Source organism: Piliocolobus tephrosceles, chromosome 9 (genome assembly GCF_002776525.5).
Source record: "Piliocolobus tephrosceles isolate RC106 chromosome 9, ASM277652v3, whole genome shotgun sequence".
Taxonomy (NCBI): Eukaryota; Metazoa; Chordata; class Mammalia; order Primates; family Cercopithecidae; genus Piliocolobus; species Piliocolobus tephrosceles.
In genome coordinates this window covers 115841655-115859520 of record NC_045442.1, presented here as the reverse complement: position 1 = coordinate 115859520, position 17866 = coordinate 115841655, and the positions used below count along the sequence as shown (strand labels likewise).

Here is a 17866-nt window from a genome sequence, read left to right as displayed (position 1 = left end):
ACCCAGGCTGGAGTACAGTGGTGCGATCTCGGCTCACTGCAACCTCCACCTCCTGGGTTCAAGCGATTCTCCTGCCTCAGCCTCCTGAGTAGCTGGGATTACAGATGTGCGCCACCACACTTGGCTAATTTTTGTATTTTTAGTAGAGACGGGGTTTCACCATGGTCAGGCTGGTCTCAAGCTCCTGATCTCATGATTCGCCGCCTCGGCCTCCCAGAGTGCTGGGAATACAGGTGTGAGCCACTGCGCCTGGCCACTCACATAGTCTAATACAAACATCACTGAAATCTAAGCAGAACGTTTTCATCCTCTCAGGGAGCACTGCATTTTTGCTCTATTAAATTTCTCCCAATGTTAAATGTTTTTCTAATAAGGAATTAAGATGTAGAGACAGAAACCTCTGATGTCTGGCCACAATAGGGAAGCTTATGTCGCATGTGAAATAAACCAGAATTATGCCATCGTATCTTTCAGTTTTAATTTTATTAGTGACAAGGTAAACAGGTACATGAAAATCTTCACAGATATCTACACATATATTTAAATAAAACAAGAGTTGAGTTCTAAGAATGCAGTTTCAGTGGTGACTAGTACATATTATTTTTTGTATAAAAATCTCCAAGTTTATAACACTTAATTTGCCCCTATTCTTGTGTCTTAAAACCCAGCGACAAGAATTTAAAAAGGGAATTATTTGAAGAGGAATACAGATAGATCCTCAGAGGAGAACAGCATATTATGAAATATGAAGGCAATCGGCAATGCTCTAACTGGAAGCAGATAAACTCTGTGTGTTCTCTGTCGTATGTTCTCCGGGCAGAACTGATTGCTGGAAGTTTTGCCTGACCTCAGTTTCCTCCCTTCCTCCATTTGCTTCCATATATATATATATATTTTTGAGACAGAGTCTTGCTCTGTCACCCAGGCTGGGGTGCAGTGGCGCGATCTCAGCTCACTGCAACCTCCGCCTCCTGGGTTCAAGTGATTCTCTCTCTGCCTCAGCCTCCCAGGTAGCTGGGATTACAGGCAACTGCCACCATGCCCAGCTAATTTTTGTATATTTAGTAGAGACGGGTTTTCGCCATGTTGGTCAGGCTGGTCTCGAACTCCTGACCTCAGGTGATCTGCCCATCTTGGCTTCCCAAAGTGTTGGGATTACAGTCGCGAGCCACCGCGCCCGGCCTTTGCTTCCATATTCTAAAGGGCAGGGGGCCATTGAGCTCATGCGCATGTGCGCAGCAGCCTTCTGCAAGTCTGGTAGCAGTGCCTGTGGGCAGGTGGAAGGTGCCCGTCCCCCTGGAAAGGGGCCATCTTGGCTGAGACTCTGGGATGGTGCAGTTCACTTTGGAGCCTTCGTGCCTTGCTTCATTCTGCGTCTCAGTCTTCCTCCTGGCATCTCTAGTTCCTCCCAGGTATCCGCATAAACTATCTCAACAGGGGTCTCTGTTTATGTAGCCCTAAGAGTTCTCAGTTCCTTCACAAATACTGGCTTAAAGACAAGGGGTGCATTTTTTCAGGGATCTTTTAGGGCCCCAAATCCCGAGGAGCTAATCTTTATTGGTCACAGATCAGCCAGGATCACCAGAGTCAAGGCATTACCTGGAGACAGAGAAAGCCGTCTGCCATCGCTCATATCACATCCTATAGATGGCCACCTACTTGTAAAACTGGCTCTACCTGGAGGACTAAAACCAAGGACCCCCAGAGGCTGGTGTGGACACCCCTTAAATTCTTTGAGGCAAGTTCAGTGCTCATCCATAGTCAGCCACACAAACCAGCTTTGAGCTCCTGACAGACCCGAAACTGCTACCAGGACAGTATTCAATTCACAGGCAGGAAGAACATGAACTGCACCAGTGCGCTCGTCCATGTGCCTTTCATTTGCTCCTCAATGAAGTTCCGCAGCTGTAGCCAAATGGCTCCTCTCCAGGTTATGGCATGACATAAAATTTAGTGTCTGTGAGCTTGGCTCATCTTTCAAATAAAGCGTGATTGTTGAAATCGGGACACAAAGTTTTCCAACAGCTTTGTAAACTTAAGGATTTGGGTCAGCTTGTTCTATCATACTTAATGTTTAGGAAATTAATTAAAAAAAATAACGCCAGTGTAAACATGCTTCAGATACATAGGTCTATAAAATATTGCACATAAAAATTTGTTCAGTATTTCTTCATAGTAATTTTTCATTATTAAAAAAGGATACAAAATTGTGCAGACTACCTATACATTTGGCTGGTCAATTTTACTTCAAAAATGATAATATGACACGATTATGAATTATTTACAAGTGTTTTAAACATAAAAAAATTTGTGATGGTTAAATTCAAGATGATGGGAAAATAGCTTAAATAAAAGATTATTCTCCAAAGTTACATATTATAAGGATTAGCAGTAAAAATAAGTAATAAAGTTGAAATAAGCAATTTTAAATAAAATCTTTAGGAATCAGTTTTCCCAGTTTGGCTCATGCCTGTATAATTTTATGTTTTGTCTAAGTTATATTCAACATGTTTTCTCTGTGTATACAAGTACAAGGCATAGCAGGAAAAATAGGTATTTAATCCCAAGCTAAATACCTGTGAGAAGTGTTGCTTCTTACAGACATTAAAAATAATGTTTACCCATATTGTTAAATTCCTTTTTAATTAATGAACTCTAGACATTTTACCATTACTTTTAAACACTCCAAAGGGTAGAGAGTTCATGTATTAACTAAGTCATGAAATTCATGTATTAACAAAGTCAATGGAAAGATATACAAGGAAATATAAATGCAACATCTTGCAAAGCTAAATTAAGCAGATGTGAGTCTCTGGATAATGTGAATGAAAGGAATTTCAGATCGAAGGCAGCAAGGTATTAAATAGAACTGATTCCTAATGCCAGTCTTCCTTTCCTTAGCACTGTCTAAATACTGAAGAAGCTCTGCTAAATGAGTTATCTGCACACAGTGGTTGTTAGGAGGAAACTGAGTGAGTGATTTTGAAAACTAGCCAACCAAATCTTAATTTCCAAATTCTCTAGATGACAGGTTCTCAACCTAGAGATATGGAAAATAAATAAATAAATTTTCACCCTCACTCACAAGATTATTTTTGTCCTTTCAAAAGTACTTTCACAGTACCAACAACATATTACTTGTCTCCCTGAGCCATAATGTCCTTAGAAATGTTTCTTTTCCATAGGGAGGTGTCAAATGTTCCATTGGATACAGTAGTGTTGGACGGTGCGGTCTTAGTTCTAAGTTCTATAGTAATTCAGTCATTTCACCTTAGTTCACCTTGTAAATTCTATCATGATTCAGACATTTCATCTCTGCAACTTATGCTGGATTGATCTGGACTGCAACTTACGTTCCCATACCCATTTCAAAGTGTCTGTCAAGTACAGAACGATTAAAGCAAAAGAAAATCTTCCACAATTGCTGATGGCTTCTCCAGCGTTGGTGTTTCCTTTTCCAGCAGGGCTCAGTGGGCACCCATGACAATTTCTCCAAAGTGTGGTGTAGATGAGGTGATGTTTCTAGGGTCCCCTCCATTTCCTGGGTGACTGTCAGGTATCAGAAAGCCTTGATTTTTAACCCTCATGTTCTTTTTCTTTGAACAGGACCCATGTTTGAGGTCTTTGGTCTTTTTTTTCTTTTTTTTTCTTGTCATGCCTCGGGGGTCTTGTCATTTGTCAGCTGTTCCCTGTCGGTCATGTCCTCCTGAGGAGGTCTGGCTCTGTCAAAGAATCCACACTATAAAGGGAAAGATGGGCTATAAAATCATGTCATTCTGGGAACCTGCGAAACCCCTCATTCAAAGAATTTTCACTTTACGTATTTTTTTGAAACAGAGTCTTGCTCTCTATCCCCCAAGCTGGAGTGCAGTGGCGTGATCTTGGCTCACTGCAACCTCCGCCTCCTGGTTCAAGCGATTCTCCTGCCTCAGCCTCCAGAGTAGGTGGGATTACAGGCCTGCACCACCACACCCAGCTAATTTTTGTATTTTTAGGAGACGCAGGGTTTTGCCATGTTGGCCAGGCTGGTGTTGAACTCCTGACCTCAAGTGATCCATCTGCCTCGACTTCCCAAAGTGCTGGGATTATAGGCGTGAGCCACCATGCCTGGCCCTTTATGGATTTTCGAAGGAGCCTGGAGCTCTGTGCATATAATCAGTTCGTTTCTCCAAATTAGGAGGCGTGAGCAGAGTGTTTGTTACTTGTAGAGAGTTTCTTGCATAGGGCAAGGTGAGCAGGAGGGCAGTGCTCACACCCTTTCTCCTGCCCTGCAGTTGGAGTAGAAGATGTCCCTTTCATACAAACCACTTATGGACCTTGGATACTTTCCTGAGATCACAGGAATGTGTCCCAAGGGTTTCCCACATGCTTACTGGAGCAGAAGCACTAACTACTGACCAGGAAAGGGAGATTGTCTCCTAAAGAATCCTGTCGGCTGCTTTGGGATGGATTATAGGAAGAAGTGAAGAGATGGCCACACATCCCTCTGTGCTTGGTGGAACGTAGAGCACATAGGGAGGGAGAATCGATTTGTCATTTATTTCAATGCCAGAACCAGGTAGGCACAGAATCTTAGTGACTTTCCAAAGATTAGCCAGCAACTCAAGGAGGAGGTGACTCTAGAATTTTCCTCCTCTTCAGTGTCAAATTAGTACTTTGCCAAGTAAACTATATTTTTTCCTAGACACCTGGAACCTCAACTTTTTCTTCTGTTTCTCATGTTGGAAGCCAATTAACTGGGTTTGGCTTATAGACATTGAGTCATCTCTCTTTCCCAGAGCTACTGGAATATCCTGTCAATTGGCACACATGATTGTGTCTTACACTCATTGGAAATACAGTTACTGTGAGTGACAGAACAACACAAAAGTCCATTCTAAAGGTATGTCTTAGACCACGTCGGTGTAGGATGGCACAAACAGCCGATAATGATCAGAAACGCTATTACTTAACTCAAAGTCGCTCTTTCCCTAAGCGGCCTGAGGTAATCTGTGAAAATGGTTCGCTATTCACTTGACCCGGAGAACCCCACGAAATCATGCAAATCAAGAGGTTCCAATCTTCGTGTTCACTTTAAGAACACTCGTGAAACTGCCCAGGCCATCAAGGGTATGCATATTCGAAAAGCCACGAAGTATCTGAAAGATGTCACTTTACAGAAACAGTGTGTACCATTCCGACATTACAATGGTGGAGTTGGCAGGTGTGCCCAGGCCAAGCAGTGGGGCTGGACGCAAGGTCGATGGCCCAAAAAGAGTGCTGAATTTTTGCTGCACATGCTTAAAAACGCAGAGAGTAATGCTGAACGTAAGGGTTTAGATGTAGATTCTCTGGTCATCGAGCATATCCAAGTGAACAAAGCACCTAAGATGCGCCGACGGACCTACAGAGCTCATGGTAGGATTAACCCATACATGAGCTCTCCCTGCCACATTGAGATGATCCTTACTGAAAAGGAACAGATTGTTCCTAAACCAGAAGAGGAGGTTGCCCAGAAGAAAAATATATCCCAGAAGAAACTGAAGAAACAAAAACTTATGGCACGGGAGTAAATTCAGCATTAAAATAAATGTAATTTAAAGGAAAAATAAATGTAATTTAAAGGAAAAAAAAAAAAACCTCAAAGTCAAGGTTTTCTCAGTTTATATGTCTATCAGCCATGCTGCATATTGTTTCAAAATAAAAATGCACTATGATTTTAGGGAACACCACACAGTTACAAAAGATGTGACTGGGTTAATTACTCTATAGTCATGTAACTGGGACGTCATTTCCATTTTGGAATGGAAGGCTCTGTGAAACCTGGCAATTGTTTAGGGGCCAGAAATTAATTCCTATTGTGGGCTTTTAGAACAAACCTCAGTAAAACACATCAAAGACTAAGTTCAGGCTTCCCAATGGAGACAAACTAATTGGCAGGATTAAAAACCAAGCACAAGCATCCTATGACATGCATAGTCTGTTTGGCCTCATTAATAGCTGAAAGAAAAAATAGAATTGACCTATATTAATTGCATCTGCATAGTGCTTATAAAAAATCTCAAAGGATTGATGATAGGGCCATGTCAATAAAAAGCTTACGATCTTGGTTAATTAAACAAGAAAAAGAAGTCTCCATTAGAATATTATCACTCTAAGCATACTGGAAAAAAGATCACAGGTCTTACTTAATACAGCCTAACTCTCTATATATTTATTTACAAGAAATCTTAAGATGAAAGCAACACTAAGCACCTCCAGTCATCTTAAATGTCAGCTATATAAACACATTAAGTATGCCAAAGCAAACAAGACATGATTTTCCCTTTATATCCTTCAGACTGTTCAAAATTTCCAAAAATGCCTCCATAATTGTCTTTTAAAATCCCTAAATATATCCCCCTAAATTCCCTCAACAGCCCCTCTAGTTTAAAAGGAAAATAAAGTAAATCAACTTACCTTCCATAAAGCTAAGGTTAAAATGGCCAGAACCAACAATCCAAGAAGTATTGCTAGTATTATTACCCATAATGGGATTGAGAAGGAAACATTTGGAGTTGCCCAAATAACTGATGTCTTAATCTGAAATGGAAAACAAAGCAAATGAGCTCTAATGGGGAAACTATTTGGTGAAACAAAATAGTAATTACCAATACAATACTGGAAGTTGATCTGAAAGGATCCATATGACAACTGAAATTATCTAGGGGATATTTGAAAAGTAGCACTAGAACATGAACTCTTAAAAGCTAGCGCGTTCTCAGATCTGCTTCGTTCTGTAAAATTCTAATGAGAGATTTGGTGGGTGGGTGGCTTCAAGTCACAGAAACCCTAGAATAGAATTGACTGGGTCAGGAATCCACAAGTTGGAAAGGAATGGCCATAACTTGGGTTGTACCTTTTATAGGAACAATGGCAAAAGGTAGACTCACTAAAAAACTGAATGAGTCTGTCTACCATGTGTCTCCTTAGAACTCAGCTAGCCTCACTGAGAGAGGTAAGCTTGTGAATAACCATGAATCCTTGGAGAGGTGAAACTTGGAGTGGAGTGACACTCTGTCTCCCAGGCTGTAGTGCAGTGGCATGATCTTGGCTCACTGCAACTTCCACCTCCCAGGTTCAAGTGATTCTCGTGCCTCAGCCTCCCCAGTAGCTGGGGTTATAGGCATGTGCCACCACACCCGACTATTTTTTTTTTTTTTTTGTATTTTTAGTAGAGACGTGGTTTCACCATTCTGGCCAGGCTGGTCTAGAACTGACCTCAAGTGATCCACCCACCTGGGCCTCCCGAAGTGCTGGGATTACAGGTGTGAGCCACTGTGCCCAGCCTCTTCTGTCTTCTTAACTAGAGTTGAGCACCCTGACGGTGCCCTTCTCAGCTTGTCTTGGTTTTTATTGCTCCTTCCTTCTTGATCTGCATCCCCCATGCAGCAGACACTGATGACTCAATTCATTTGATTCTCCAGCCCCAAATGTCATTTATATCTACACTAATAAAGGAATCGACAGAGGAATAAGATAGGGAGGGAGTCATTCCACCTTGACAGGAACATGCCAAGGATGTGATAGATGTTCTTCATGAGAAAAAGGCTGGCTTCAACCTACTCATCATTACATTTTCTTCCTATGCCTGTTAACTTTCCTCGCTAGGCATTATTTCATCTTATCCTTATTTTATCTGACACATCAGTGTGAAGCATGACAGTCCATCACCATGGTGACATTACGTACACCCTGCTCGCCGCTGTTTAAAGACAAGACACATAGTTCATATGTTGAAGAAATCCATTTCAAGGACCCACTGTGGTTGCAATGCCACCTGAATGCTGCAGCCTAAATAATTTATTCTGAAATGATCTAAGACAAATATTACACATTCTCATTCATACATGGGAGCTAAAAAAGTGGATCTCATGGAGGTAGAGAGTAGAATGGCAGTTACCAGAAGCTGGCATAGGGTGGGGAGGGCTGGAAGAAGGGAGGTTGACTGACAAACATACAGTCAGGTAGAAGGGATACATTCTAGTGTTCAGTAACACAGTGGGGTGATTCTAATTAACAATAATTTATTGTCTATTTCAAAATAGGTAGAAGAAATTTGAAATGTTCCCAATACAAAGAAACAATAAATGTTTGAGACAATAGATATCTTAAATACCCTGATTTGATCACTATACATTATGTTCATGTGTGTTTCAAAATATCCCATGTACTCTACAAATTTGTACAGTTATTTATCAAATGAAAATAATTCTTTGCATGTACACAGCTACATGAGCAAATCAAGAACTAGATTATTTCTCTTTTTATGTACCATTCTTTAATTACACCTGATGACATGTATGAAATTACTGCTGAATCCAAATATTTTACTGTAGTCAGAGAAGGGGTATGAAGTGGTATTTCAAGATGAACTTAACATTGCTTGAAGTGGACTTACACAGTTTTGATAATGAGAATTTCAGAATTTTGGAACTGAAAGGGACAGTAGTGATCATCTACTCACAGGCCAGTTATAATGACCCCAGGAGAGAGAAATCTGGAGCCATGGAAAATTCCGAGGTTTCATGTAAATGTTACTTTCTCATAACCCCCAAGTCCATTGAGGACACAATATAGTTTTAGTCCCTATTTTGAGCATGTGTCAGAGCTCACCAAAATTTTCTAATAGGTAATTCAGGGTGAGACAGGCAATGGATCTTTCCTCTCCTGGTTTACCTAATTAATACCTTAAGGCTGGGCACAGTGGCTTATGCCTGTAATCCCAGCACTTTGGGAGGCCAAGGCAGGTGGGTCACCTGAAGTCAGGAGTTTGAGACCAGCCTGGGCAATGTGAAACCCCGTCTCTCCTAAAAATATGAAAATTAGCCAGGTGTGGTGGCAGGCGCCTGTAGTCTCAGCCACTCGGGAGGATGAGGCAGGAGAATTGCCTGAACCCAGGAGGTGGAGGTTGCATTGCAGTGAGCCAAGATGGTGCCACTGCACTCCATCCAGCCTGGGTGACAGAGCCAGGCTCAGTCTCAGAAAAAAAAATAATTAGTATCTTAAGTTGCTGCCTACTATTTTATGTTAAACAGAAAAGAGTTCAAGTTTTATAAGTTAGAGAAAACACAAAACATGCTAAAGGAGTTGAAATAGAGGCTCTTCAAATTGTTAGCTTAATAAAAAGAAATGGAATGGGCTTAGTGGATACCCACTGAGTACTTTGCTAGGTGACTTTGCCACTTGGTTATTGCAGGTTTTGATGTATCATCTATAAAACTGGTGTATCTATAGAAATAAGCAGAGAAGGTCACTTACAAAGAGCTAGTAAAGACATTTGAAGTTTTTTTTTTTTTTTTTTTTGTAGCAGTGATGAAAAAGTACAGTGAAAATGTGAAATTGATGAGGATATGCTTCTTAGGGTCTTTTGAAGCAGAGAACAACTTTATAGGGATACAGAACTTACTGGCTTTTTGTTTACATTTGCTCCCAAAAGAGCCTGAAAACAGGGTCTTTAAAAAGTCTGTGGGAAGATGATTCCCATGCAGTGATCACAAATTCGGAAATTCCCTTTCAGTTCCCAAATTCTGAAATTCTCATCATCAAAACTGTTGCCGGTCTGCTTCCAGTAACATTAAATTTGTTTAAAAAAAAATACCACTTTGGGCCAGGCGCGGTGGCTCATGCCTGTAATCCCAGCACTTTGGGAGGCTGAGACAGGTGGATCACTTGAGGTCAGGAGTTTGAGACCAGCCTGGCCAACATGGTGAAACCCTGTCTCTACTAAAAGTACAAAAAAAAAAAAAAAAAAATTAGCCAGTTGTGGTGGTGGTGCACACCTGTAGTCCCAGCTACTCAGGAGGCTGAGGCAGGAGAATCACTTGAACCCGGGAGGCAGAAGTTGCAGTGAACCAAGATCGCACCACTGCACTCCGGTCTGAGCAACAGAGGGGACTCTGTCTCAAACAAAACAAAACAAAAAAACAAAAAACACTTCATACCTTTTCTCTGATGTTACGATTATGAATATCATATACATTTCCTACATGTCATCCTATGCAATTCATTAGCGGAAAGGAATACATAGTTTTAAAAGAAGGCAATCCTCCCATGCCTGCTTTCTGCTTTCCTGGTCCTTTTAGCTGTAGGATGTCCATATGGTACTGAGACTGCCCAATCTTCTCAATCTAAAATGGGTGCAGCTGCAGAGACCTTCCTTCACCCTTGATGCTTTGCTAAACTTATGTAGGCTTTTGCAGCATAGTCCAGAAGTCACTACAGTAACAACAGTGGAAATACAGAAAACCAACAACAGCAACCCCGAGCATTTCATCTGGTGTCCAGTGCAGGGGAGATGCTGACTCTTACTGGAAAGAGTTAGACAAGGAGCCAAAGGTAATTATTCAAATAACTGAATAATTTTTTTTTTGCTGCACTGAAATGATTCAGTGTTCAGACGTATTTCTCCGAATCAGGCAACCTTGTCCTTGCCTCTGCACACATCATTAGAAGATGCACGTATATGTCTCGGCAAGAGAGGTCCTTCTGGGAATGGAGCGATGGGGAGTCATGTGACATGGTCATGTCTCTAAATCAGTAAATGGCAGTGGGGAATCCCATGTGCAGGTGGAAACCAGTAAAGCAAAGCTTTTCCTGAAACTCCATGCTATGTATAGATAAACTAGAGACTTGACCGCACAGGCAAGCTTAAGAGAAGGTGACTTAACTGATCACTTTTACAGGACCAAAGTTTCTTTAAATATGTGTTAGTGCTGTGGGATTGCAGTCTAGTTCTGGGGAAGGCTTGGGCAAGAAAGAAAATGTTGACAAACACCAAAACTTTGTTATTTCTAATATCTATATTTGTCTCACAGCTCATTTTGACAAGCCTACAGGAAGCTTAGATAGAAGTAGCCATTAGATAATAATGAGGAAAAATAAGTCACAAATGGTAGAGTTTCTCATGACTAAACGCTGACATATACAAAAAATCTTTCATTCATTTCAAATAATATTTATTTATTTTTGGAGACAGGGTCTCACTCTGTTGCCTAAACTGGAGTGCAGCAGCATGATCATAGCTCACTGCAGCCTCCAACTTCTGGGCTCAAGCAATCCTCCTGCCTCAGCCTCTTGAGTAGCTGGGACTATGGGACTACAGGCATGTACCACCATGCCTGGCTCATTTCAAATAATATTTATTAAACACCCTATGTTCTCTGAAGTTCTGTAGGTATTATCAGCTTCAAGATGTAACCTTGCCCTTAATCAGCACTGCCCAATAGAAATACACTGCAAGTCACAAGCGTAATATAAAATGTTCTAATAGTCACATTACAAGGAGTAAAGGTCCAGGCACAGTGACTCATGCCTATAATCCCAGCACTTTGGGAGGCCTAGGCGAGCGGATCACCTGAGGTCAGGAATTCGAGACCAGCCTGGCCAACATGATGAAACCTCATCTCTACTAAAAATATAAAATTAGCCAGGTGTGGTGGCGCACATCTGTAATCCCACCTACTTGGGAAGCTGAGGTAGGAGAATCACTTGAACCTGGGAAGCGGAGGTTGCAGTGAGCTGACATCATAGTGCCACTGCACTCCAACTTGGGTGACAAGATTGAAACTCTGTCTTAAAAAAAAAAAAAAAAAAACATATTTTATCTAACTCTAAATATCAACTATTATTTATTAATGATAAAACTATTATCCTTTCAACCTGTAATTGGTTATTTATTATGAATCATCTAATTATTTATTAATGATGAAACTATTATCATTTTAATATGTAATTCATATGAAAATACTCATAATTTACATTTTTTTACTAAGTCTCCAAAATCAATGTGTATTTCACATTTGCAGCACATAACAAGTACTACATTTTTAATGGTTAAAGTGAAATGTAGTCCTATGAAAGTAATACAACAGTGTTTAATGGAAAAAATACTATCTACTGCTTCAGTTCTTAAGTTTACATTGAAATGTGTGAAAATGAAATAAAATCACAAGTTCTTCAGTTCCACTAGCCAAGTAGCTACCCTCTTGGACTGCATAGTTCTAGAACATTCTGTATAATTTCACACAATGGTGAGATGGCCTGAATTACCCAAGTCTTTCATTATAAGATTTTTTTTTTTTTTTTTTTTTTTTTTCCGAGACGGAGTTTTGCTCTTGTTGCCCAAGCTGGAGTGCAATCTTGTGATCTCGGCTTATCGCAACCTCCGTCTCCCAGGTTCAAGAGATTCATTCTCCTGCCTCAGCCTCCTGAGTAGCTGGGATTACAGACATGAGCCACCGTGCCCGGCTAATTTTGTGTTTTTAGTAGAGATGGGCTTTCACCATGTTGGTCAGGCTGGTCTCAAACTCCCAACCTCAGGTGATCCACCCACCTTGGCCTCCCAAAGTGCTGGGATTACAGGTATGAGCCACCACACCTGGCCCATTATAAGATTCTTGGTAGACTCAGGGCAGAAGACAAAGCATATTTAGGACTAAAGGTTTACTTTCGGCACAGGGGCTTGTGATGAGATATTTCAATTGCTTTAAGAAAGAAGTTTCATGTTGAGTAATTGGAGTACTTAAATTTAGGAAAAACTATTCAATCTTGTGCCAGTTAGTCAATAAAATATTTTAATACAGTTTTATTTATCAAGAACTTCTAGCTATTTTAAAAATAGCTTTAAGTAAGTTTAACAAATCACTTTATTATAATTATCTGCAATTTTAGAAAGTAGTATTCATAAACTGTAAGTGGTTTAGATTTTCTTAAAATGATTCTAAGTAGGGAACATTTAATCTTACCTTCATCATGTCATAAATCTTGTTGTTTTTTATTATAGAAGAAAGACCATAAATAAACCTTTAATACGCCTACATTTTATTGTGGACATTTATGATATGTTTTTGTATATTTTGACAAAAAATACCAAGGTATAAGGAAAAAGCTCCCTTGTATTTGCAACGGTAATTAATGTTGACGTCTCTATTTATGTATCACAAAATCTTGTGTAAACATACTTCCGTGGGGTCAGAAGAATGTTTTAAATAAACATACGAAGACACCCTACCTACACTGCCATTTAGAACAAAAGAATCACATGAAGTGGACTAGCTGAGCCCACATTTTGACAACATTTAAACGGCTTCCCTGTGAGACAAGCAGTTCCCATCATAACTTTCAACTCCAAATAATTGTTTAATATAAGAGTTCTATATTAAGGTACTGAAGTTTTGCTAACAATTCTGAAAACCAAATGGGTTCAGTTTATATACGAGTTTTTAAACAAATATTTTCATGAAATATTTTGTAATAACCACCTTTGGAATTACACTAGACAATCCCACTTTCTGCTAGATGTAAATTATAGAATTGGGGGTTACTTGTATGGCATGCAAAGGCCAAAGTTCCCTGGTGAGCCAAAAAAGTGTTCAAATAATTGAATTTCAATTTCTTCTGTTGCAGTATAATGATTCAGTGTTCAGGCATATTTCTTTGAATCATGCAATCTTTCCCTTGTCTCTGGACATGACAAGCATCATATGACATGAGGAATTTTATTTGTTACAAACACAGATACTATGCAAGCAGCAAATGGGAACTGTGATTTTCTTCCATAAGTAAAGCTAATACAGGCCTGAAGAGATGGCTGAATTATGACTATGCTGAAAAGGGAGTAGGAACAAACTAATCATCACACAAAAAGGTCTAGGAAAACAAACAATTAGTAGTTAGTCTCATTTAGAAGAAGGAACAAAGAATGACTTTCCTCAGGGGCAGATCAGAGCTCTGATGCTTCTCAAACCACCAGTTCCAATGGATTCTGCCACCTTAAAGCAATTCCCTTTCCGCTGGGCTTTTTTTTTTTTTTTTTTTTCTTTTTTGAGACAGGGTCTTGCTTTGTTGCCCAGGCTGGAGTGCAGTGGTGCGATCTCGGCTCATGGCAACCTCCGCCTCTCAGGCTCAAGCAATCCTCCTGCCTCAGCCTCCTGAGTAGTTGGGACTATAGGCGAGCATCACCATGCCTTACTAATTTTATGTTTTTGTTGTTGCTGTTGTTGTTTGTTTATTTGTAGAGGCAGTGTCTCACTATGTTGCCTAGGCTAATCTCAAACTCCTGAGTTGAAGCAATCTGCCTGCCTTGGCCTCCCAAAGTGCTGGGATTACAGGTGTGAGCCACCCTCTTGGCCCTGCTGGGCTCCCTTCGAGAGAAGAATGACAAGACCTTTGAAAAGAGCTCACTATAAAACAACGTCTGCCAGCTCCACTCAGAGTTCTTCTCTCACATCAAGCCACAGTAAGGCAGCACTTCCCTGTGTGCTGCATAGTTAACTTTGCACTGGCAAGGTCTTCTCCACTTGGTCAGCTATGGGAGACTTGAAAGTGTTTCCATTCCTGGATCTTTTTCCAATAACCTTTACATAACTGGTGTGGTAAATCACCTACATCAGATAAAAAGTCTTTTTTTTTTTTTTTTTTTTTTGGCAATTCAATAATAGGGTGGCAGGGCCGGGGAAAGCATGTATCAGATTAGTTTGTGGATCTTTTGAGATGAGTTGAGAACAGCAGGCTGTCACCTATGGCCAGCGCTGAAAGATGCAATCCTGTTGATGGAATCAACCGTAACATGTGTTTCTGTTAGGGAACAGGTGCTTGGAAAAAACAAAACGACTTAGATTTATTTCCCTTAGAGCTATAAGCCTTTGAACATTTTTAGATGACACTTCTATATTAAAATCCCAAAGCCTGTTTTCTAGGTTGAACATAAATCCAAAATACAGAGGACATCGCTGGAAAGAAAGAGAGGTGGTATAAATGAAGAAAGATGTGGCTGTGCTTGCTTTAAATACCACCGAAGTTTACTGAAATATTTTGACTATGCACATATCTATCTTTCTTTTCTTTTTCCTTTCCTTTTTTTTTTCTTTTTCTTTTTTTTTGAGACAAGGTCTTGCTTTGTTGCCCAGGTTGAGTGCAGTGGGCACGATCACAGCTCACTGTAGCCTTGAACTCCGGAGCTCAAGTGATCCTCCCACAACTGTGCAAATCTTAATTGCCGTTTTCAATTTGGACTTACTGGACTTAGCCAGAGAAAGGGAAACATTTTGAGAGGTTACTCTCATTTATTGAGATTTGAGACTAACTTGTTCCAGGTACAGTGCTAGAGCTTTATACAGATAATCTTACTGATCTTGTTCACGATTCCATCAGGTAGATGTGGTGGACTGTCTCAGAGAGGCAAAGTGACTTCCCAAAGGTTTCCTAATTAGAGCAAGGCAGGGCCAGGATCAAGCCCAGGTGACTCTATCTTGAAAACCTTGGATTTTCCTCTAGGCCACCTGCCTGTGCTAGAAGCTCTCAACCCTGGCTCCCCTGCAGAATTGCCCCTCGTAAGACTTTTAAAGCACAGTGGCAGGGTCCCATCCCAGACCTACTGAATATTTGCGGGGAGGTCTTAGCATGTATGTACTTTTTAAGTTGCATGAGTGATGATTCTGCTGCATACTCAGGGTAGAGAATCACAAATCAAGTGGTTAATTTAGATAACTGAAAGTAGACTAGGTTAGAAAGATTCAATGTTACAATTAAGTTTATGATCTAGGCTAGAAAGAGATGACAATAGTATCAACTCATCTACCATCCAAAGCAGTGCTTCTCAAACTTGACCATGCCTAGGAATGCCCTGACGATTTTGATGAAATGCAGACTCTGACTCAGTGGATCTGGAGAGGTCTGTTTCTGCAGTTCTAAGAACCTCCCAGGTGATGCTGATGCCATTGATCTGCAATCACATTTTGAGTAACAAGGTCTGGGGGACCAAGAGTTCAAGCTGTGGATGGGAAATATCCACTGGCTACCAAGGGATGGAGGTGGAATTCTAACACTGATTTTTTGGACCACTGTGTTTTTCAAAAATCTCTGACCACCTTCACAAATAACTGAAAAGGCAGAGCTTTGGTGATGGTGCCTGCTGGTCTCGTCATTCATTCCTTCATCCCCTTTGCATGGCCTTGCCGGGTTGCAGAGGATGATCAGAGTTGTTCTGTGGCAGATATTTGGGTGTCAGTAATGTTTACTAGTTTCAGTTTTTAATGAAGACATTTCGGCCAGGCACACTGGCTCATGCCTGTAATCCCAGCACTTTGGGAGGCTGAGGTGGGCAGATCACAAGTTCAGGAGTTCGAGACCAGCCTGGCCAACATGGTGAAACCCTGTCTCTACGAAAAATACAAAAAGTAGCTGGGTGTGGTGGCAGGTGCCTGTAGTCCCAGCTACTCAGGAGGCTGAGGCAAAAGAATCGCTTGAACCCGGGAGGCAATGGTTGCAGTGAGCCGAATCCTACCATTGCACTCCAGCCTGGGCAACAGAGCGAGACTCCTTCTCAAAAAAAAAAAAAAAAAAAAAAAAAAGACATTTCATTCAATTGAAGATCAGAGCAGACTTTTTTATTCCCTTCTCGGTCAAAATTAAGGTTCTTTGCATAGCAAGAAAAAATGACTGTCCAAAGCCATGCGACTGCTCCATGGCCTACTCTCCCTAAGAAGGAATTTCTTCTTCTTACTTGACTCACCGTGCTGTTTAAAATGAAAGAATCAGTACGATTTAATTGTAATGATAACTGCTATCTGAATTTCTCTGAACAAAATGTCTTCATTTAAAAATGGTATTAGTCCTGCCCTTTAATTTTCTAGGGTAGACATTTGTGTTGAAATTTCAAAAACCAGATCAAAAGGCACTAGGAAATTTCCAGACTAATGTTAAGAAATTGGTGAGCTAAAGAGGAAAATTTTTGTCAACTCAACGTAAACACTAAAGCCTAGCACAAGCTAGACAGTGATTAAAACAATTATTTCAATTAAATTATTTGTGCCTATATATATTTAAAGATACTCACTGCTATGCTTCCTTCTGGGAGTTTTGCTGGCTGGTCTTTATAAGGCATCTTCTTAACTTCAAAGGACACCAGGGATGCAAGAGCATAGGGATCATTTTTTCTCTGAAAGTAAAAGTATTTATTTAAATATATTTCATATAAAGTTTTTAAGAGTTATACTGGCAGCCACCCAATTATTTTCGGTGTTTTGCATTTCAAGGCAAAATTTCACTCTTACTTTTAAATTTTCTCTTTCTTTTAACTTTTTCCTCCCATCCAAGCATTCATCCATCTACTCACATCCATGCATCCATGCATCCAGGCATCCAAGCATGAATCCATCCATCCATCCAAGCATCCATCCACAACCATCCATCCATCCATCCATCCATCCATCCATCCATCCATCATCCAAGCATCCATCCATCCATCCTTCCAGACATCCATCTATCCAAGCATCCATCCATCCATCCATCCATCCATCCATCCATCCATCCATCCAAGCATCCATCTATCCGTCCATCCATCCATCCAGGCATCCATCAATCCATCCATCTATCCAAGCATCCATCCATCCATCCATTTATCTTCTTCCTATTTCTAAGGAGAATTTGTCTCATTAATAAAAGATTGTGTATAATAAGGTTAAAACAAAAACAAAAAATCAGAGTCCTAAAAAGGAACAAGCAAAGAATTAATATAGTTACTGCTAGTGAAGGACAAAGGAGAAACATGATGGATTACAAAACTTTTTTCAGATAGAGGGAAATGTTTTAGGAGAGAAACTGGTAGTAAGTTATAAAGAAATGTATTGGCCGGGCGTGGTGGCTCATGCTTGTCATCCCAGCACTTTGGGAAGCCGAGGCAGGCAGATAACCTGAGATCAGGAGTTTGAGACCAGCCTGGCCAACATGGTGAAACCCTGTCTCTACTAAAAATCCTAAAAAAAATAAAAATTAGCTGGGAATAGTGGTAGGTGCCTGTAATCCCAGCTACTCAGGCGGATGAGGCAGGAAAGTGGCTTGAACCCGG

The 17866-nt window shown here is 40.5% G+C and overlaps 1 protein-coding gene and 1 pseudogene across 3 annotated transcripts in view; one reads left to right on the top strand and one right to left on the bottom strand.

Moving 5' to 3' along the window:
* Positions 1 to 466: 466 nt before the first annotated feature.
* Positions 467 to 17866, bottom strand: part of ITGA8 (integrin subunit alpha 8) — a 203687-nt gene continuing 186287 nt past the window's right edge. For both annotated transcript variants that reach the window (XM_023223234.1, XM_023223233.2), the window contains 3 exons: positions 16856 to 16957; positions 6439 to 6561; positions 467 to 3739 (listed from right to left, as the gene is read on the bottom strand). In XM_023223234.1, the coding sequence (XP_023079002.1) occupies positions 3653 to 3739; positions 6439 to 6561; positions 16856 to 16957 (312 nt within the window). In that variant the 3' untranslated portion in view covers positions 467 to 3652. The remainder of the gene's footprint in view (positions 3740 to 6438; positions 6562 to 16855; positions 16958 to 17866) is intronic.
* Positions 4968 to 5588, top strand: LOC111550015 (annotated as a pseudogene). The gene has a single exon (XR_002733897.3). The product of XR_002733897.3 is annotated as a 60S ribosomal protein L17 pseudogene (transcript).